At 38.9% G+C, this 22,431-nt stretch overlaps 1 protein-coding gene across 1 annotated transcript in view; it reads left to right on the top strand.

Moving 5' to 3' along the window:
• The window catches only part of FREM3 (FRAS1 related extracellular matrix 3), a 121,849-nt gene that overhangs the window by 56,065 nt on the left and 43,353 nt on the right, over nt 1–22,431 (top strand). The window contains 3 exon segments of the mRNA XM_024246193.3: nt 10,741–10,887; nt 14,184–14,414; nt 17,343–17,468. Of these exon segments, the coding sequence (XP_024101961.2) occupies nt 10,741–10,887; nt 14,184–14,414; nt 17,343–17,468 (504 nt within the window).

Genomic DNA, 22,431 nt, shown 5'->3' with positions numbered 1-22,431 from the left:
TCAAGATTGTATCCAAAAATGAGCATGATTCTTTTTATCTCTAAATAAGTTGCTATATTAACTATATCATATTACATTATATCATATTATATTGTTTTCTCTGGAATAAAGAGTTTGTTTCAACCTCTTCCTTAAATCTTGTATGCTTCTGAGAAGTTACAATGTTTTCTGCCTTCCAGTTAAGCCATGTGGAGCCTCAGCTCCCAAAAAGAGATGGCCCATGTGGGCATGCAGTGTATTTCCACTTTGCTACTAATTGAAAGCTTCTGCTAATACAACCATTTTTAAAAACTCTCTAATGTCTTGCTTTGAGACTTCTTTGGGTAATTTTATTTTGTGTCAAAAGAAGAATGTGGTGTCCCTATTGAGGCATGCAAAAGAATCTAAGAAAAGCTTGTGGTCTTTATTATTTCACACTGTTTCCACTGTTCTTATATTGAAGAACACTATTTTAAGAAAGAGAAAAAGGGCACGAAAACTTGTGTTGTTATACATAGCATGACATGTTGGGTTTTTATTCTCCAAAACGGAGAGCCAAATATATCATCAAGACAGTTTGGGGACATCTCCAAAAAGAATATACCAAACACCTCTCAGTGAACAGAATTAGAGCTAGCAGCCTTGACACCTGCCACCTTCTGCTCTCCCCACCCACTAACCACGTGAGCACAAAGACCTCTCCCTCCACCACCTGCCCCACATGTCCAAAGATTGAAGAGGTGGATTTAAGAGCATTGTCTGTGAGTGGCATCTCTGCAGCTTAGGAGAATACAACTAGGAAAAGGACCACATAAATCTCATCTCTTTGCTGTTCTTTTGATGTTTTCCCTCTTTTCTGAAAAACCTATGGGTTATTTTGTATGGTTGCACAAAATAGCCTATTGTTCCTCAAGAAGAGAATGGATATGAGCCTGTAATGTTGGAGTCTCCAAAAAGAGGGCCACCTGTCCCTCCAAGCTCCAGGATGTGGGTGGTGGCACCATGAAGCACTAAGAGGGCACAATCAGGGAGACCCGGGGAACAGTTGAATAAATAGAAGTGAATTAAGCAAAAGCCTGAGAAATGGAACTGGACAAGCAAGTAGAATAATACCTTTATTCGGGAAGGGAATATGGCAAATTTCAACCAACAAGACACATTTTTGAAATTGCTACCAACAGCTCCAGGAACATGGGAGATAGCCAGAGGAAGAAAATGGAGACCTAGCTGACATGCAGTTTGGCTTTTTCTGTTACCTAATCTGCCAATTCTTCTATTCCAAGTTACTTTCTTTTCCTTAAATTTATAGCTCTATTGGAAAAAAAGACCATTATATTTATCATCTCTAGACATGTAACTGGAGCTGTGCATGTGAAGTCACAAGTCAGAGTAACACATTTCTCACTGTGAAGCATTTTCCAAATGACAATGATACTAACTGACACTATGTGACAATTGCTAAGTAAAGGTATTGTTTCCAAATTCATGATGAATGGGTGCTTATGGAATTCAAATACACTTTAAAACTATATTATGGTGGGAGCTGTAGAAGCTAAATGCTTATGACAATGAAGCTATTTGAAAATGTTATGAAGTATTAGAAAACACAAGTATATATAATATTAATTTTTCTTTAAATTATTAAGCACTTAAGATAGAATATCCTAGTCAATTAAAATTTTTTCCAAGTTCACGTCATAAACATTTAACATTTGACAATGGCTGCCACTTTATCATTTGGTAAATGACTTTACCTATTTGAGAGTCAGCATTTATTAAATGTATTTTCAAAATTTCTTTAGTGGTATATAATCTTTTTTATTTTGTTTTTATTTTTGTGTTTATTTTTTAAATTATTGCATTTTTAAAAGAGGAGATTATATTAGAAATTAGAATTAGTAATTAAGTTATATCGAAATTAAATCTTCCTAAATATAGTATTTAGGTAAAATACTTGATGTCTTTTTCCCATATTTTTTAACCTAATGGGAAATAATTGTGAAAACATAAATGCCATTATGCTCTTCACATTTTGATAAGTTAAAAATTCTCCATTTGGATGTTTTTCTCTATTATTACTTTAATAGTCACTTTCTAAGCCATTCCTATTCCTCAAATTCCTATTTTTCTTCACTTTACTGTGCACTCAAATCATTTTCTTGTCCTGGCTGGTCCTATCAGAGCCTTTCTACTGACTCCTATCACCTTCAGCTTGACCATCTCTCCAGGTCTTTTTTTTTTTTTTTTTGGACAGGCTGCACAGTGCCCAGCCCAATATTTGCCTCATAATGGGCATTTGGTGCATGTTGGTCCCTCTTTACTCTCATTTCCCAGTATGAGGTTATATGTCTTCCTTTCTTTTTTTTTCTTTAGAACATTAGGACATCAATTTTATTCTATGTAGTTTTTTTTTAAAAAAAAAAAACAATGTTTTCTACTGTTTCATGATGTGAAGAAAGGAATTTAATAGTAAAAGCTTAAGTTATAAAGATGATATTTGTCCTGCACTCCCCTACCTCTGAGGTCTCTCACACACAATTCTTCTTTGCAACTCTTTACTCCCACTTTATAGATGAGGGAGCAGATGAGAAGTTGCCTAAGGCCAGAGAGCTACTGTGTGAGTGAACACAGTGTCAGGTCTTGCCAACTGAACCTGACAACCTGATGCTTCCACTTCAAAATACTGTCTGAAAAAAGTGTGATGGTAAATCAAACCCCACTAAATAGCTCTTCTTCATGACTTGTAAACTCTAATTTTCTCATATGGAAAATAGTTTTATATTATGATTTTCCTTGGATTAATTTAGGCAATGCTAAGACTACCTTCTGAATTCAATAGAGAGTGTTTGATTATCTACGCCAAATTCAAATCTAAAATGTTTTATCATTCTTCTAAAACACAGTCATGTGAGATACATGAAGATTTGTATCAGATTCAGTAAAATTATTTCACCTACACCAGTAGTTCTCAATCAGTGGTGATTTTCCCCCCAGGGGACATTTGGCAATGTCTGAAGATAGTTTTGATTGTCACAATTGAGGATGAGAAGGAGCAGGGAGGGAATGCTGTTGGTATCTAGGAGGTAAAGGCCAGGGAGGTTGCTGAGCATTCTGCAATGCACAGGGCTACTGTCACAAAGGAATTATCCAGCCCATAATGTCAGTAGTACTGAGATGGAAAATCATGCACTAGAGTATAACTAGATACATAGCTACAACAGCTTAATATAGCAAATAACAAAGCGTCATGCTTTGATGTGAAAATTATACTTACGCTTCAAGCTATTCTTTTTTACTTCTAGGTGATCATTTTATACCAGACTTCCACATTGTGATAAAACTAATTCAAATATTTCTTATTCTCTATTCTGTAACTGATTTCTTTTTCTTCACTGGTTTCCAAATGCAACTGTCCCCAAAGTTTAGTTCTTGGTTCTCTTTTTCTACAGTGTCTCCCTCATTGAAGTACATAGTGTCAGCTACACAAAGTCCCTGACTTACATAAATTGGGTTTTCATACACTCCAGAATCTGTGGTCTTATTTATTACACATTAAACCACCTCTCACACACAGAATACAATTGTTAATGCATCATCTGGCTGACTTCCTGCTGCTAAGTCTGAGGAAGGAAGTTGAGTTCTCCCAACTGAAGCCTGTGGGGGCATAGCTAACGTCTAGGCAATGATCTCTCTGGCCTCCATTTGGAAGGACCACAGTGACATCCCCCCATCCCACACCCCCTCACAATTCCCTGACTTCAGAAGTCAGGGAGCCTGTAACTGACCCTCACACAAGAAGCCTCCGTCTTAGCAGAGTTTCCCTGGCCCAGCCCAGCTTCTCCCTTTCTGATATTTCATTTCCTTCCCCTCACACCCTTTCTCCAGCAAGTGATTATGCACAGCCAGAAGGGGACTCAGTCGGAGCCACACATGAGGAGGCAGGATGTGTCATGAAGACAAAGCCCTTTCCTCCACCTTGCTTCTGGCTTGCAGCTTCAAAGCCCAGGGGTGGCCAGCTGTCCATCAATACCCCAGTAGCAGGTCTGAGAGAGGGTGGAAAAGGGTGATGGCTGAATCAGCTAACTTAGAGCCCCCGGGGTATCTTATGTCAGATAAGCCGCTGGGGTCCCACTAGCTATAAATCTTCTTATCCAACTCCACAATTGCCTAGATCCTTTGAGAGTAATGCCTAACAAAATACAAAGATTGTACAATATATATTTAGCTCTCTATTGTTAAACTTACAGAAACCCGACTTTAAACCTCTCTCTCAGAAACTTCCTGCATAATAATTACTCCTGAATTTACATGTCTTGCCTTTGGCTATCCCCAAACCTTTGTCCCATATATCCAAATATCTGATGAGCTTTTTGTACTGGGGCTTCTTATCATCACATCAAAGCCAAATTAAAACCAAACTCCCAAGCTATCTTCCTTCTTGGCTTCTCTAAATCGGCTATTGCTATATCTATACTGCTATACTACTATACCTACACAACTCCTCCAGCTGCCCTGTTTGGGCTCCATGAGTCATTTTTTTACAGTCCCCATAACTCTCAGAGCTAGTCATCTCCTACAGACTGATGGTTCTTCCTTCATTTTTCTTTAATCCATCTTTTCCCTTTCCACTGTCACTGTTTAATGCTTAAGCTCTTATTATTTCATGAAGCCTGTCAACATCCTCTCTGAAGAGCCCATACCTGACATGTCTTTTTATCTACAACCCTTAGGATTGTGCCTGATGTATGGTTTGACTTCAAAGTAATTATATATTGTGTAAATGAGCAAATAATCAGTTCTCTGTATGTAATTGATTTATGCATTCCAAAACACCAATTTGTACTTATTTTCTCCTACATGTCCATTAAAATGTGTGCATTGCATTGATATTAATATAGCCTTCATGTACCCAGTGTCTTGAGTGCCTACTGCATGCCAGGCGTTATGCTAATCATTTTCACCTTCACTATTCAATGTCTTCTTATTCCTTTACAAACCCAATAAGACAAAAACAAGTTCATTGCTGTGGGATTTTGTTGTTTTCATTGTTCTATCGTCAACACTTAGAAGAGGGAACAGCATATACCAGGTGATCAATAAATATTTATGCAATAATTGAATGGATGGCTTAGTTAATTGTAATATTTCATAAATCATCCTTCAGAAACCTAGAATATAATTAGATCTACAAGAGAATTTTCCTAGTTGCAAATCTACCATTGCTATTTAAGTCCTATTAAATATCATTGCTATTTAAATAAAGAAATTTTTTATGGCACAGTAATAAGCTTTAGTAGTATCTCTAGGAGGCCAGAGAGACAGAATGACAGGACATGCAGTCAGAAAGAATGCCAGCAGCACTCTGTGGATGACCATTGCCACTAAGTACAGTTGTCACTGGACACTAGATCTCTGCTACCAATGCCCATGAAAACCAAGTGCCTCCACTGCAACCCTCACCAAAATATGGACTCTATGCAGTTGACCTGCAGCCTCCTCACATTGTACACTTTTAAATCAAAGTCTCAAGCTACATTGGCAAAGCCTAAGTGACAAGCTTATGCCCTAGCTGTAAAAGAGGCTGCAAAATAATATTTTCTAATTCCTTCCTGTAGGTCAAGCTTGTCCAACCCATGGCCTGCAGGCTACATGCAGCCCAGGATGGCTTTGAATGTGGTTCAACACAAATTCGCAAACTTTCTTAAAACATTATGAGTTTTTTGGATTTTTTTTAGCTCATCAACTATTGTTATGTAGTGTATTTTATGTGTGACCTAAGATAATTCTTCTTCCTCCAATGTGGCCCAGGGAAGCCAAAAGATTGGACATTCCTGCTATAGGTGAGGGACTCATCAAATCCCAAATCCTCCAAATATGGACAGGGAGTTCAAAAGCTGCAGAATAGTTACAAAACAAAATCATGTTAACTAAATGGCCCTAATGAATACTACTGGCCTGAAAAAGCCAATCCACCTTCTTAAGTACTGATTGATAGGTACTGATTGATAGGAATAAAAAGGGCACCCAAAGGGAATGGAGACCAAGTAGCCTTTGATCATGACAGAATATTGATTAGTTTTAAAATATGGACATATTTATTTTTGTGCTTGTTTTCCCTCTGCCTGAAATATTCTTTCCCCCAATCTCTAATCAAATAACACCCCTTTAGGAAAGCCTTTTCTAACCACTCTATATAAAATATTACCTTCTGATTTTCCCAGTTATGCTTTATCCAACTATCCTGATTTCTGCATAGCACTTTCACCATCAACTATATTATACATTATTTGCTTATTGGCCCACTGGAAAGTAAACTACACAAGAACAAGGATTTTTTTGATTTCACTGTTCTATCCTCAACACTTAGAAGAGTCAATAGCATATAACGGGTATTCAATAAATATTGGTGGAATAACTGAATGGATGGCTTAATTAATTAATTGTAACTTTTCATCAATCATCCTTCAGAAACCTAGACTATAACTTACATCTACAAGAGAATTCTGGAGTGCATTAACACATTTTTTATCGTAATTGTCAAGCCAAAGAAACTGAAAGGGTGCCTGAAATGTTTTTAGGTTATCAGAATTACTCTTTTTGTGGTAAATGCACGTAAGTATTTTGACAATCAGAAATCTTCCTGAAGCCATTCTGAAGTAGTCTGGTCATGCCTTAGAAACAGTACATTTTACTAAAGAATACCATTACAAATTTTTAAGAATGTACCATGCCCTTGTAAGTTTCCTTCAGTCTGCTTCCCCTAAGTCTACCTTCTTCTCCTTCCATATTAAAATGGCCCCTCCTTCTCTGCAAAGAGAATTCTACCCATCTCTCCTAGCCCAGTCGTCCCAGGAAGTCTTCCTTTCTACTTATTTTGCTCCATTCATTTCTATCCACAATCATATTGCCCTTGTGTTGTAATTTAACAGTTTCATATACACGTCTTATTTTCTAGTTGGATTTGAGAATCCTGAAGGTCAATGCCCACACTAGGGAAATAAAAATGTATAGATACTATCTCTACTATTTAGAATTAGCCGGGCATGGTAATGTTTGCCTGTAATCTCAGTTACTCAGGAGGCTGAGGCAGGAGAATCACTTGAACCTGGGAGGTGGAGGTTACAGGGAGCTGAGACGGCGCTACCGCACTCCAGCCTGGGTGACAGAGCAAGACTCTGTCTAAACAAATAAACAAATAAATAAATAAATACAGCATTATAATAACACAACTTTTCTGGATGTTTATTTCTGTAATAAACCGGAAATTGCAATGGTAGCTCCTTCAAGATGTAAGCATTAGGAACTAAGCCAGCCCCAGAATCAAATAATATTGTCTTTGGCACAAATTCACATTTAATTGGAATAAAATAACCTTTTTAGCAGATAACAAGAAGTTGGTATTTGGGATCAATTTGTAGGATATGACCAATACACCAGGGAGCCATTTATCTCTGATTTGTGTTGCTTCATAGAGAAGGGGAAAGAGAAAATACTTTAATGAAAACTCTCTTCTGCTCTATCATCACCATTAATTATTTTGACTTCTGATAGACAGTCTTTTTTCTGGCCAATACATGTACTTACTGCATTTTAGCCACTGGTATCTTTAGGCCAAAACCCCATTGAGTTGTTCCTTAGCTATTTACTTCTCTATTTCTAAGGTTAATTTTATTAAGGAATATTAATAAATAGAGCTTTAAAACATCTGTAGATGGACTTCACCTTCTTGGATTCATCTAGAACTAGAAACAATTCCTACCAGCCTCTTTCTCCTAACATACTTGGTTTAAAGTAGGTTCCCTTTAAATGTTTTGAAACACAGAATATTTCTTATTTATCCCAGACCATGTTTGTCTTTCTCATTTCTCTAGAAAGTGAATTGATATGGTGCCTAACAGCAAGCATGTGGTCACAGAAAGCATTGATTAGCCGGTGATGTCAGGTTACAGTGACTAAGGAGCCCATGCTTGAAGAGGATGATGCTTTCATATTTTCTTATCTTGCTCAAGGCATACTAAAATTTCAACAAAATAGTAACAATAGTGTTGTTTGGTATGGGGGCAGGCAAAATATAGGCAGATTGCAAAGGAATACGAAATATGACAAGAAAGTGCTTTAAAAAGTTCTAACACAGGCTGTTCCTATGAAACTAGACACTTTTAAAAGATGTATTAACCAGTCAGTAGTGAAAGCAAAGTCAAAAGCAGCAATATAGCCTAGCGTAAATTAATCCTATGCTGTTTTAAAACCATGATGATAAGAACCCACATTTATTGAGCACCTAATTTGTGCCGGTCATTTGGTAGCATTTATTTTCTTTGATTCTCACAACAATCCTATTGAGCACATAATGCTATTATCACATTTACAGATGAAGAAACTGAAGAACCATGATTTGTTCATGATCAAATGGCTCATAAGTGGCAGGTCCAGAACCTGGGTCCATGTGACTCAGGAGTCTATGCCCTTCATTCCAAGACTACAAATGAGCTGTTTGGAATCTGGAAATGTATCTGTCTCTAATTGTTAAACCCTTCTCACTGTGCATGTTTTTATTCAGAGGGTCTGATCTGCAATAAATTTTTCCTACTTTGCTTTTGAAGTGTTTGTGTTGCATTGATCCCTAACCCACAGGAATGGCAGCTCAGAGTGAAAGACAGAGCACTGGACTAGCAGACTGCAAAACTGGCCTCACCACTCACCTGTGGGGACCTGGTCAAATTGCCTCATCCTCCTGAAACTGTGCAGTTATAAATTGAGATTAATATTTGCCATACTCTGTAATGGGTTTGTAGAATAAAACACGTGACAGTATATAAAAGAACTTTGAAAAAGACACAAAAAAAGTAAACTATTGTCATGACATGGGATTTCAAAATCTAAAGGACTATATACATGAATAATTAAAGTGTTTTCAAACTGTAAACAATATGGTTTTTAAAAAATAGTAGTAGGATTTTGGGCACATTTATTTATCTTATATTTTTCTGTATTTATCAGAATATCCACAATAGTATCAATAATGTTATTTTTTAAAGACAGAAAATTATGAAGAGTAAACATGAAAATCAACATACGCATTTATCTTGCAGTTACACATCAGTGAGTTCCTTTAAGCCCAAGTAGGATTAAATCTCAGTGCTTGTTTTCTACTGATCCTTCTTTACACCTATAGAACAGAACCTGCAGTGCGAAGGAGGGCTGAGGCCAGCTTCCCTCTTTCCATGCTCATGGTTCCCTTCACTTACTAGCAAGGCATTGCTCTTCCAAGGTTGACTCTAGAGAGAGAGGAGATAAGGTAGGCAGAGCACAGTCTAGTATAGAAAGTATCATTGCCATCTGCTGTTGGAGGTCCTGGGTGGCAGCTCTTTAAAGGGGACCCCTTCTTTACTTGGTGTTTTCATGGGTTCCTTGAAGATTCCTATCTTTGGAGCCTCTTTGTCTCTTACTGCCTGTGCAACCCATGGGAATCTGGTGGTCAGCTCCCAGCTTCCTTTCTGGGGAAATCCTGTTGCCTCCTTAACTGGCCCTACTGGACAGATGACCCACCTCTAGTCCATATACCTGCTTTCTTTGTCCTGCTCTTCAAAGCTACTCGACTGCTTCCCAAATGCAGCGCTCTCCACTCACTCCTTTACCCTGCCAATCTTTTTTGGAAGTGAGTAAGTCACATGGACTCCAACTATAGAAGAAGATGTCAAGCTCCCTAGGAGGTTCACTGAAGCCCTGTAGGCTGGAGGTCAAGGCTGTAGCCCCATCTCATACCCATACCCTTTTTGGTGATAATAGGGATTTCCACCACAGCATCAGCTTTTTCTAAAGTACTCTCTTCACAAATTCTTCTTTCTTGTCCACACACTGCCGCATTTTGGTATGCTTGATCTCATTAAGGGGTCCAGTAACTGTGGAACTGGTTAGTAAAGCTGTATTTGGTAAAGTTCATACACAGTCACTTTGGTATCTGATATCTATCATATTGGCCCATCAGTTGAAACTCAGTCATAAAGATTTCTACTTCAACATCTTTTCAGCAACCACTCCCCAGATTATTTGCAGCAACCACTCCCTAGATTAGGGAGACCTTCTCTTGCTACCAATACACAAACCTTACACAGCCACAATAAGGGGCTGGGTTGATCTTTCAGAAAGAGGCCAGTGACTCGGTGTGGACAAGAGGAAATAAGATAGAGCCCTTATATCCCTTGTCTATTGTCCTCTTCATGGGTAGTTTTTAAACATTAGAGTGTATAAGTTCAATACATCATACTATGTCCTGAAAGTGATAAAATAAGTAAATATAATGTTGGTATTGCCTTCAAGGAACTTCCAGACTAATATGAGATCAAATGGATGCTCAAATAATACAAAGGAGTAAGTTAAGGGCAGAGCAAAAATGGAGGAGGCAGAGAGAATGGAAGTGAACAAGACAGGCAGGGAGGAAAGGATAGAGGTGTTGAGTATGACCTGAATTTAAAACTACCAAGCTCTGGCTCTTTGGAACCCTGATGCACAAGACCCTTTGGGAATAGGAGGCACCTGGCTCCCTCCAGATTAAGCAGGAGGAATAGGGCTTAAGATGACACTCATGACATCCTCTAGAAAAGCAAAGAACATTTCCTCTCTCTACCAAAAAAATAAAATAAAATAAAACAAGAGTATGTTTTGAAACCCCTGGTTTCAGAAGTAAAATGCACACCTTGATCATTGAGTTTTGCCATCAAATACTCCAGCTGACTTTTCCTTTGCCGCTATCAATTGCAGGAGGAAATAAACTAACAAATCAGCCTTTCCATCTAAACTGGGCTTGGATTTGTTTGGAGAAAGAGTACTACATTGTGGATGAAGATTCCACATTCTTAGAAGTGACCCTTACACGCAGAGGATACCTTGGAGAAACATCATTTATCAGTAAGTAACTTTGGATTGGTTGTTGGTAAAAGGTCATGGAAACATGAAATCTAGGACTAAAAATAATTATAAGAAAGTACACTGAAAGAGAATAAATAACTGGTTTGGAGAAATCTCTAAAAAAGTGTCTGTGAAAATGTGCCGTGGTTTTTGCTCCATGTGAGTTATGGGGCTTAGATATGTATCAATTTTTATCATCCTTCCCCTGTTTTCCTCTTTCTAGCAAGTTACATCTTTCTCTCTTTTATAACTCACCAGTCTCCAGGAAAATTAAGACACTTCATAGCCATCCCACAATCTTCAAGTCACTCAATTTCCTTCAAAGTTGTTTTAAGTATATATTTTTAGCCTTAGTTCTAGCTATTTCTTTTGAAAAATTATTTATGAGTATATGATCCATTACTGTGTTTAGTTCTATATATTTCTTTTGATTATGTATAATTGTTTTAACCTTGCTAGTAGGTTATAAATTCCTTGAGGACATGTACGGTGTCGAATTTCTTTATGTTCTACAAGGACCTAGTACAGAAATATGTTTTCTTGGAGTAAACACACACATAATGCCTGCATAATATATCTGATTATCATCATTAACAATTAACAATAGTTGTTCTAATAGTTATTAGAACAACTATTGCATTTCATTTTCATAACATCTGTAGCTGCCAGAACTTTCAGAAATCATTTTGCCTTTATTTACATAATCTATTAAGAAGACAGATAGGGTTATATTGTCTTCATTTTACAAATAAGCATTGAGTTTCCTCAACATGCAGGACCCCACCCAGAGCCGAGGCAGTATATCAAAACTGTTGGAGAGAAGCCAGGGAAGAAATGAGCTGGAGAGAAAACAAGCAATCAAGAAAAGGCAAGCTTTCCCTAGTCTCCGCTCCAGGCCCAGAGCTCCTAAAATAGGACTGTTCTCCTAGGAGAAGGGGTCAGCCAAAGAGCACCCTGATTTCTGGGTGGCCCTCAGCCTCGGCCTACATTCCAGGTTACTACATCAACACATGGTGGAACTCGCTGCCAGGAATGTCAGCTGAAATATGCCTCCATCCTCTTGTCAGGCCCTACTTCCACAATTCTTTATCTCAAGGCTTTCTTGTGAGTTTGGGTTAAAATGTCAAGAAGCATTTTTGTATCCTGACCCAAGAAAAAAGTTCTTCTGCTCAGAACCATTTGAATGTTTGCCCTAACTGAACCCTTTGGAAATCCTTCTGGCCACCCTGTCCAAACCAGCACCCCTGCCATACTCTATCTCCATGCACTGCTGTATGGTTCTTCACAGCACTTACCATAATCGGCATGGATCATGTGTCTATTTGTCTTCCCAAGTAGATTTCAGCTTTATAAGGTCAGGAACTACATCTTGGGTTATGTCCAACCTCAAGAACAGCATGGGGCATATGGTAGTCACCAATATTTGTTGTTAAGTAAACTACAGCCAGCCCTTCTGTTCCATAAATACTCTTTAAAATCACAATACTACTCAACATCACAGACAGGAACCTCTAAAGCATCTCACTCAGACACTCCAGAAAGTCCTCCTGATGCCCCAACTCCACCCCAGGCTAATAGTCGAACCACAGGATCCAGAAGAAAAAAGAAACAAAATGGTGGAGTTCGACTTCCTGCTCTGTCACTTACTCTTTTTTGTGACTTTCAAAAGAGTTCAGTTTCCTTATGTGTAAGTAAATTATCCACCTCACGATGTGTTTGAGGGGAATTCGTAATGACGATTATAAATCAATCTAGCACAGTTCTTGGCATACCGCCGATGCTCAATAAGTGATGAATACCATTCTGTGGCACTCATCAAACACAATTAAAATCACCTGTTTATCTGTTTGCCTCTCCCAAAATTGAAAACCTCTTGAGGGTAGTGGTGGTTGTGCCTAATCCTGTGTGACATCTTCAGCACGTCACACAGAGACAATGTTCATCAAACATTAAGTAAATCACCATGTGCCTGCTTCATTCCTATAGCAGCGCCTGTTAGCTCTACTTAAGCTTTGGCTGAGGACACCATTCACTCTTCTTTATGTTCTCCACTTCCAACATGTGGCCAAAGGAGGCTCTTCCTAAATACTGGACATTCAGTCTCAGTCACCAAATTGATATTAATGCAGGCTTTCTTCAGCAGATTTGCAAAGGCAACACTAGCTATCCTACCTTTGAAATTATTTTCAGGCTCTACAGCTTCAGGTATCTTTTACAAGTTTCAGATTATTTGAGAATGAGGCCAAGGAATTGCATGGGGGGGCTATTAATCTTATTTTATATCAAGTTTTCACCATAGCTGGTGTCAGGTTACCATATTTGAGTTCACACATCCACACAACTACAGAATGTAACTAACCCTTATAATGGGACCTAAAGTGGTGAGGTATGGGTATTGTTTTCTTGGTATGTTAAAATCAAGACCAAACAATATTAGAATGCTGCTTGAACACTTTGGGTTGAGAGGAAGGTCTATTTAGTCTTGATGGGGTAGCACTTTTCACCATTGTATCTCACATTGGGTATTTTAACACTATTTTGTTGTTGCTGTTGTTGTTGTTTTGTATCTTCAGTAAGCTACTAATCACTATTGCCTAACAGAGCTCAAATCTCTTGCCTCTCTCCATTTTCACCAACATTGCATTAATTGCCTGAAAAATTACTAAGAGTTCTCTTACAATCAAAAAATCACTAAACATATGAGGAAACAAGCCACTGTGAGTAAGAATCGGCAAGAGGAAACAACCTTCAGGGTCATTCTTCCAAAGGCTGCAGAAATTGAAATTATCAGATACAAAATGTTCACTCAAAAATTTGTATTGAATACCTACTACATGCCATGCACTGTCCTAATTCCCAGGAATTCATCAGTGAACACAACGGTCAAAGATCTCTACTGCCATAGAGCTCATATTCTAGTATCTTTCTCTTGAGACTATGAACTTTCTGGGGGCTGGGACAATTTCTTATTCATCTCTGAATCCCCAGCATCTGGCAGAGTTTGGCACATCAAAGGATCTCAATAAACATGTGCTAGAATAAATAAGTTAAATAAGACTGTTCTCTGTTCTCTTCTTTCTGTCAATCCCCCTTCCATGTTTTCTTCTCAATTCTATTCAATTCTGCTTACTTACACTCTCTTAGCCAAGAAAGATCATTTACAAGTGTCTTTTGGGAGCATTAAAAGAAACAATTTCTATGTTATCTACTTTTGTTAACAATAGAAACCACTTCGAAAGGAGACTATGCCTTCAGTCACTTGGCTTTATATTTATAGTTTTCTGATTTTTATTCAGGCATTGTTACCAAAGATGAAACTGCAAAAAAAGACAAAGATTTCAAATGGAAGACCAATAAACAGATCCAATTCAATCCTGGACAGACTACAGCCACATGGAGTGTGAGAATTATACCTGACAATGAATATGAGACTTCAGAGACCTTCCAGATCATTCTGTCGGAACCCCTCATGGCTGTACTGGAGTTTCCAGAAATGGCAATTGTTGAAATTGTAGACCCTGGAGATGGTATGTGACACTGATTGATTTGCTTTATTAACCAGTACAGGTTCTTGGCTCCATTTCCAGCATTCATACTTCCCTCAGGCTCTGTAAGCCACTAAATGCGTTCATATCCATTTAGGATTTAAAGTGAAGTAAATTACTTTATAGACAATAATTTTTCATTTGCTCTCAGGATTTTTGAAAGACAATACAGGAGGATTAAAATAGAGAGGATCTGTATCAGCATTCCTGTAATATATATACAAGTCCTTACTGCAGGCTTTCTGCACGCCATAGGTACGAAGCAGCTCTGCTCCCAGATGGCTAATCCTCAGGGCTCATTTCAGGGCCACCATCTTTTCACAGCCAGATCAAATGGGGACTTAGATATCCATTGTCCTAGATGTGGCTCCTGGATATCAGCCAGCTCATTTGTTTTAACATGTGTTCCCTGAAGTTCTGTTATTATTATACATAATATCCTTGAATTCATTGGTTCGTTCTATGCATTCATTCTTTCAGCAAGTATCTCCCCAGATAAATTAAAAGGAAAAAAAATCTAAGCAGTAATCATGCTGCTTGCTGCCCCTTTTTTTGGAAGTAGAAGAATATCCCCTAAATGGTGGGGGGGGATTAGTATTCATCTTTGAATTTCAATTAAGTACACTGATTACACACAGTAGTTAAAAGAGGTCATGTAGCACCTGGAAGTGCATAGCTTACAACCAGGGAGCAGGCCTTAAGTTCCACAAGACTTGATGAAGAATCCCATGCATTAGTGTGCTCTGAACTACGTAAGAGAATGTTAGTGTAATAGACATCTATAGGGGATGGAAAGCTTTCCATGGTCAAACAAGTCTAGGAACTATTTCAAACTTCATCCCTCTTTTGAGGCATCATAATTCATGTTAGCATATTAAAGATTCTGAGAAACTCTCCTATAAAGAAACCCATTTAATTTTGTTTAATTTTTCCAAACTGGACTGTGGATTTTCTTTTCATCATCTCCAAGGAATATCTTTTAAAATCTTTAAGTTCCAGTTTTCTTAAAACATAATTTGAGAAGTAGTGTTCATATGCTCTGCACTTTGGCAGATACAAAAGAAGTAGAAAACACTGCCCCCACCACCTAATGAACAAGGTATCAGACCAGTTTTGTTGAGAACAACACTTTGATACATGAATCAGTTATGAAGTAAATGTAAGACACATGGGAGAAACACTAAGAGTTCAAGGAGAAGAACATAGATCATCATGGTCCCAAGTAATTAAGGCTAATGGAAGAGGCAGGGTTTGAGCTGAATCTTGAAAAATAAATGGGATTTTGATTAGAAGAGCAGATAGAAACAGGCTTTCCAGATTGGAAAAAATAGAGGGCATGACTGAATAACTTAGTCCTATTGTATCAATTTTTTCATACGACATTGATAATTTTAATTTACTTTTAGCTTCTTCCATGATGCCAATGTTTTGAATTGAAAGATGTCAAGATAGTAGACTACCATACAGGTAAAATGGAGGAAAGAAAACTATCACTGGTCTTTTCTCCCTGTGACTCAGGGCCAGTGTCTTCCTGGAGGTTGATACTTATATCTGTTGAAGCTAATGTAGGCAGGAAAGTAAAGAAGAAAGAAATTGATATATAATAGCTAGATAATCTAACATTGAATTCTGAATTATCATTTAGTAATAGTTCCAAAATGGAAAAAAATAAATAAATAAAAAAGATGATTGCCAGCCAGGTGCAGTGGCTCATTCCTGTAATCCCAGCACTTTAGGAGGCCAAGGCAGGCAGATCACTTGAGTCCAGGAGTTCAAGACCAGCCTGGCCAACGTGGCGAAACCCCATCTCAACTAAAAACACAAAATTTAACCAGGCCTGGTAGCGCACACCTGTAATCCCAGCTACTCAGGAGGCTGAGGCACGAGAATTGCTTGAACCCGGGAGACAAACGTTTCAGTGAGCTGAGAACACGAAATTGCACTCCTCCAGCCTGGGTGACAGAGCAAGACCCTGTCTCAAAAAAAAAGAGATGATTGCCTACAATCTTTTCCCTTTTTGCTTGCGTCACTAAAAGGAAGAATCTAGGTGTATATGTAACATAAAGAAAAGAAATGAGAAAATTAAATGTGGTTTCATAGATAGTTACTGCAGTTCTCCACACTATGAGTTGGAACAATCTCTCTAAAACTTTGTAAACAAACACCTATATTTTAATTGCACAATGCATGCTTAATAAAAAGCCTTAGAAAACATCTAAAATCTCTCCCCGCCAAAGTAGTACACATAATCCCATCAACAAGACATGACCGATATTCATATTGATATTTCAATGAATGTTTTGATTGTCTAGGTGTATGCACACACACACATACACACACACACAAACATGTGTGCACATATACACAACTCAGTAAATTTCAGCAGTAATATGATCTTTAAAATTGTGGGAAGGACCTGTAGCTTATTTTTCTCAGCATATTAAATGACCAGCACAGTGTCTGCTCAATAAATGTTAAATAAGCAGTTTGTTGAATGAAGCATGAAAACAGTTTTCTTCATTAATGAATTAGATTACTTGATTGTTAAAATATTACAAAATAAACAGTAAAAGTAAAGCAAGGACATAAATATGTGATCTCCATTTAGAAGACTTAAAATTTGATCTCAGAAGAAAAAAAAGACATGAAATTGCTGCAAGATTTTTGTGTTCCTTTTTAATGCTGGCTATCCTTTTTAACCTTTCAAAAGAGGTCTCCTAAACCCAATTCCACTGCCTCTCCAGCTCCACTCAATAATAAATAATGTTTCCCATTCTCACTATATTTAATACAGTTAATCATGTTGGAAAATATAAGAGTCAAAGACTTTGTACATTTCTGCTCAGGTGTGTTCAAATATCACCGATCAAATCTAAATCTTGGTGAAAAGTCTTCTGCCATCTTTTCTAGAATCAACAGTTTATATACCAGAGGCGGAATACAAAATAGAAGAGGACATTGGGGAACTTTTGATTCCAGTAAGACGATCTGGAGATGCAAGCCAGGAACTAATCGTCATTTGCTCCACACGTCAAGGTATGAGGCTCTGTGGGGTCCTGTTCGCAGGAATAAGATGATGAGAACAGGACTGTGGTAATGCTGGGAGTAGCACAGAGGGTGAGCAAAGCAGAGTTAAGACGCTGGATGCCTGGGCGCCTCATCGTCCATGCCCTGCTGCGAACCCCCTTTGCTGACTCTGTGCAGGTGTCCTACTCCTCTGAGCTGGTCTCCTCAACCAGGGATAACGCTTTATTCAAAATTGGGATTAAAATATCTATTTTAACTACCCCACGAAGGGGCTAGTCAAATGAGACATTTGTGAAAGTCAAATGAAGACATCTTGTGTCAAAAGAGTTTGTATATGCTGGTCAAAAATTTGTAAATTAAAGATTCTTATTTTTAATAGTCAGCATTGCCTCTGGGCAATATTGTAAAATAGTCTGTATATACTACTCAGTTTCTCTTCTCCTCCTCTCTCCCCATCTCACAACCACAGATGCCCCCTAACCATAAGTTCAGGCATCTTTGCACCCAAAACAAGGTTCCATTCTTTTTGACCACTTCTATGCAGCCAGATTTAGCTGACTCATGTCTCATCCCCTCAGGATCATATTCTCTAACATCTTGTTAGTAACTATGTAGAAAACGAAAATTACGGAAATAAATGAAGACCACCCAAATGACAACAAGAAAAGGCTATTTAGAGCTCGCTGTAGTATGTCAGCCACCATCACTTGCATGTGACAGAGACTCGCTGGCAGGCAGAAGCATGAGAAAGCTTTATAGTGGAAAAAGGAAAGGTATCAGGTATGTCCTGATTGGAAGCTGTTGGCCTGGGAATCTGGAGACTGGCTCAGTAGAAGCAGGCATCCTATATGACTGGTTATGAGGGCATATTTGGCTCTCTCTGGTTGGTCTTACATTAGAAGTGGGAGCAGAAATTAGGGAAGCTGGCAGTTATTTAGTAAGTCTTGACAATTTAATTGCTGATTGCTACAGAGGTGGTGGCTTGGCTTCCTAGACTAATTGCTGCAGCTTGTGGGTCAGAGTTCTCTTTTTATGTATGGTATGGCCATTGTCCATCTGTATATTCAGTCTCTCAAAATCAGTGCTCCTACTTGTGGATATGTCAGCAAGGGAGAATTTATTCCTCCAGCTTTTCTTCCTCTCCAAAACAATGTTTTGGTTTTTTTTTTTTTAAATAATACCCCCACAACATTGTTTGTAAACACTGATGGTGCACTAATCATTTAGCAGGGGCAGGCAGTACCTTGGCAGATGGAAACTTTAATGGTAGGGCCTTGAGATTGCCAGCAAAATACAGCATAAAACTAGTTGCCTCCTTCACTTACCTGTAGTCATGTTTAGTATTTGTGAATTATTAGTAACATACAAAGCATGAGTCTGCTTTCCATTGCACTGTGTATGTAGCTCATGTTCATTTTATTTATGAAAATAAGTAATTGTTAAACATTTACCTTAACATGACTTCCAGAGATGTTTAAATAACCGAATTGAACTTTCATCCTATACATGGGAAGTAGGTGAGGACAAATATCACAATGGCACATGATATGAGTATAAGAAGATTTACAACGTTCACACTTGTAATTCTGTTACTGGCCAGGTTCATTCTGCTTGTGCACAGCAAGACTATCACTGTGGTGACAGGTTTTGCAAAAGAGAAAAAATTTCCTTCACAAGGCTGCCATACAAAGATACAAGAGAATGAATCAAAATTCATCTCTTTGTAAAGAGGGTTTGGGAGTACTTACGAAATAGAAAGCAGGGTCTTCTAAAGCATGGGGAAAGGTGATTGGCAAGTAGGAAAGGTGAGGTAATTGGGGTTTCTGTGCAAAACTAATCAAGCTACATGGTAATTCCTAGGACACGTATGCACAAAATGGCAGTGTTAGCATAATCTGAGGTTGGAGCTTTTGGCCCTCTGACATCCAAAGATCACTGTTTGGGCACTCAAGCAGGCCCAGTTAAAGGTCAGTGGTCTCAACAGCTTGAACTGGACAAGAGCTGCCCCCTAGTTCCTGAAAAACAACTTTAAGCAACGTTACTATAGTGCCCCACAGTCAGAAATGTTATCTATAAGGAAGCTAGTGGGAGTTTAGTTATGTATTGTTTGGCTAAGTGATTTGCTAGTGGGAGTTTTTTTGTTGGTTTCTTGGTAGGTTGCAGGAAGATTTTGAGACAGGGTCTCACTCTATCACCCAGGCTGGAGTGCAGTGACTCCATCACAGCTCACTGCAGGATCAAACTCCTGGGCTCAAGCCATCTTTCCACCTCAGCCTCTGGAGTAGCTGGGACTACAGGCACCAACCACTACGCATGGCTAATTTTTAAAATTTTTTGTAGAGACGAAGTTCTCACTATGTTGCCCAGGCTGGTCTCCAACTCCTGGCCTCAAGTGATTCTCCTGACTTGGCTTCCCAAGGTGCTGGGACTACAGGTGTGTGCCACCGTACTTGGCTGCTAATGGGAGTTTTACGATAAGCCATAAGTAAGCTGTTAAAAGCAAGCAAGGCAGGTTAAGTTTGGCAAACTTAATCAGCTTAGCCCTCAGTTTCAGTTCCACCAAGAGATATGCAAGAGTCAAGATGCTACCTTGCATACAGTGGCTAAGTGTTCCAGGAAGGGCCCCGACCCTGTTATATCCTATTTTTTCTTTTTCTTTTCTTTTTTTAACCACAAACATGAAAATACCTTCTTATGTGGGGATCTCGGGGTCAAGGCTCAGGTGTCAAGCAGTCTGAGTTGTGCACCAGCTATGCAGGGAGTTTTCCAGGCATGCCAGCTTTCACATCTGGAAATCATGTGGGAAGTTGGATTACATAAGGGAATCTTATGAGAAGCTAAAGTTAGGTGTAGCCCTCCCACCTGGGGAAGCGGCACTCCTCCATCCTAGCTGACTCCGTGCCAGGCACTCTGAGCCTCGCTATTCATTTGGATGGTCCTTCCGCATCATAGCTCTTTCCAAGGGATGAACAGACAGACCCTCAGTGAATTTTTCCAGCTTAGCAATTACATATGATCTATTCAACTGGGCTGTTTACCATCTCATCTCTTTCATTCACATCTAAGAGACTTTAGCACCATTGTCTGCTGGACACTTTGACTGTAGACAGAGAATGTGTCACTAATACCAGAAGAAGCCCAGCTTGAAGCCCAGAGCAAAGCATGAGTACACTTTCTACAATAGCTGGTCTGTCCAGCCTCAACCACACCCCCTAGCTCCCACATACTGCCCATTATTGCAAGACCCAAACTAGAGCCCCAATGCACCAATGGAAGAAAGAATTAGGCACATCCTTTCAGTGATCAGCTAGCTAAGGAGAAAGGCCTCAAGGAGTACCTCACCTAGCTTATTTTTTCTCCTCTTCACTTTTTCCTTCCCAAACGTAAAACTAGCTTAAACCCAAGAGTTGCTAACATTATATGGAGCTGGCTATATCTGGTGCTTTCAAGAGGAAATCTTAGTTAAAGAACAGGCAATAAGCCTATCTCTGGATACATAGCCAAATGCAACAAACATGAAGATCTTGAAGATGCATTACAAAGGTTTGTCCTTGTAGTTGGTTTTAAATATCTTAAAATAAATTATCTGTTTACTGCCAAATCCTCTGTCTTCCAGGGCAGAGGAGAATTTATTCTTGTTCCTCTTCTCAACCTTGGCACCATTAATGTTTTGAATAACTGTTTATTGTGGGGGCTGTCCTGTGCTTTGTAAAATGTTAAGCAGCATCCCTGGTCTCTATATACTAGATGCAAGTATCTAGCGTCTAGACGCATCTGCCACCTCCATCTGTGACCCCCAAAAATGTCACCAGACATTGCCAAGTGTCCCCTAGCAGGTAAAATCAGCCCAACTGAAAACTCTTGCTCTATAATGAAATGTTTTAAGCGCAAGGATTCTTTAAGTAAAGACTTGTAAACTTCTTGGCCTTATTTCATTCTTAAGAAAAATCTCATCCATCTTTTTCTTCTCATTAGTCACTCTCTTGTTAAAAAAACTGCCTTATTAGAAGGAACAGCCAATGAATAGCAAACCACAGAACCTAAAACCAAATGAGTAGGTACAGCATTGAATCATCCTGTGGTTTTTGGTCAGGCCCAAGTCAAATATGTTGCGGTTTTTAACGATCTACTCTATCCAGTTAAAAAGAACTGCGTAGTAAACCACAAGCCTTGGACCCCGCCCCACTTCTCTGATTGGATTTTTTCTCTGGGTCATCCCCTAAGATGGAGGTAGAAAACAGATAATTCTTTTTTTTTTTTTTTTTTTTTTGAGACGGAGTCTCGCTCTGTCGCCCAGGCTGGAGTGCAGTGGCGCCATCTCGGCTCACTGCAAGCTCTGCCTCCTGGGTTCACGCCATTCTCCGGCCTCAGCCTCCCGTGTAGCTGGGACTACAGGTGCCCGCCACCACGCCTGGCTAATTTTTTTTTTTTTTGTATTTTTTTTTAGTAGACACGGGGTTTCATAGTGTTAGCGAGGATGGTCTCGATCTCCTGACCTCGTGATCCATCCGCCTCAGCCTCCCAAAGTGCTAGGATTACAGGTGTGAGCCACCGCACCCGGCCAAAAGTGGATAATTCTTAAAGGTTCCAAGCATGTCCAGGTGAAAGACTTTCTTCTTTCTTTCCTTTTAAAAAAGACTCTCTGTGTTGATTTATTTAGTTGTAGATATGTTCGTAGGTTATAGAAGTTATACTTTGCATCTCAGACGGTTTGGGGGGATTATCGTTTTCTGTTCCTGAAGTACAAATCATATGGTTTAAAAGTCCCCTTACTGAAGGTTTTCTGGGGGTAAACTCTCACCATTTTCTGTTTATCAGAACATGTCTTTATTTGAACTCCAGTCTTGAAATTCTAGGTTGGCAGTAATTCTCTCCCAGCATTTTAAAGTTATTATTCCAATGTATTCTGGCTTCCATTGTTAAGAAGGTTTTCTGGGGGTAAACTCTCACCATTTTCTGTTTATCAGAACAT

The sequence above is a fragment of the Pongo abelii genome, chromosome 3 (assembly GCF_028885655.2).
Source record: "Pongo abelii isolate AG06213 chromosome 3, NHGRI_mPonAbe1-v2.0_pri, whole genome shotgun sequence".
In the NCBI taxonomy this organism is placed as follows: Eukaryota; Metazoa; Chordata; class Mammalia; order Primates; family Hominidae; genus Pongo; species Pongo abelii.
Note: the sequence above shows the minus strand (reverse complement) of the source record. Positions and strands in the feature narration are given on the sequence as shown.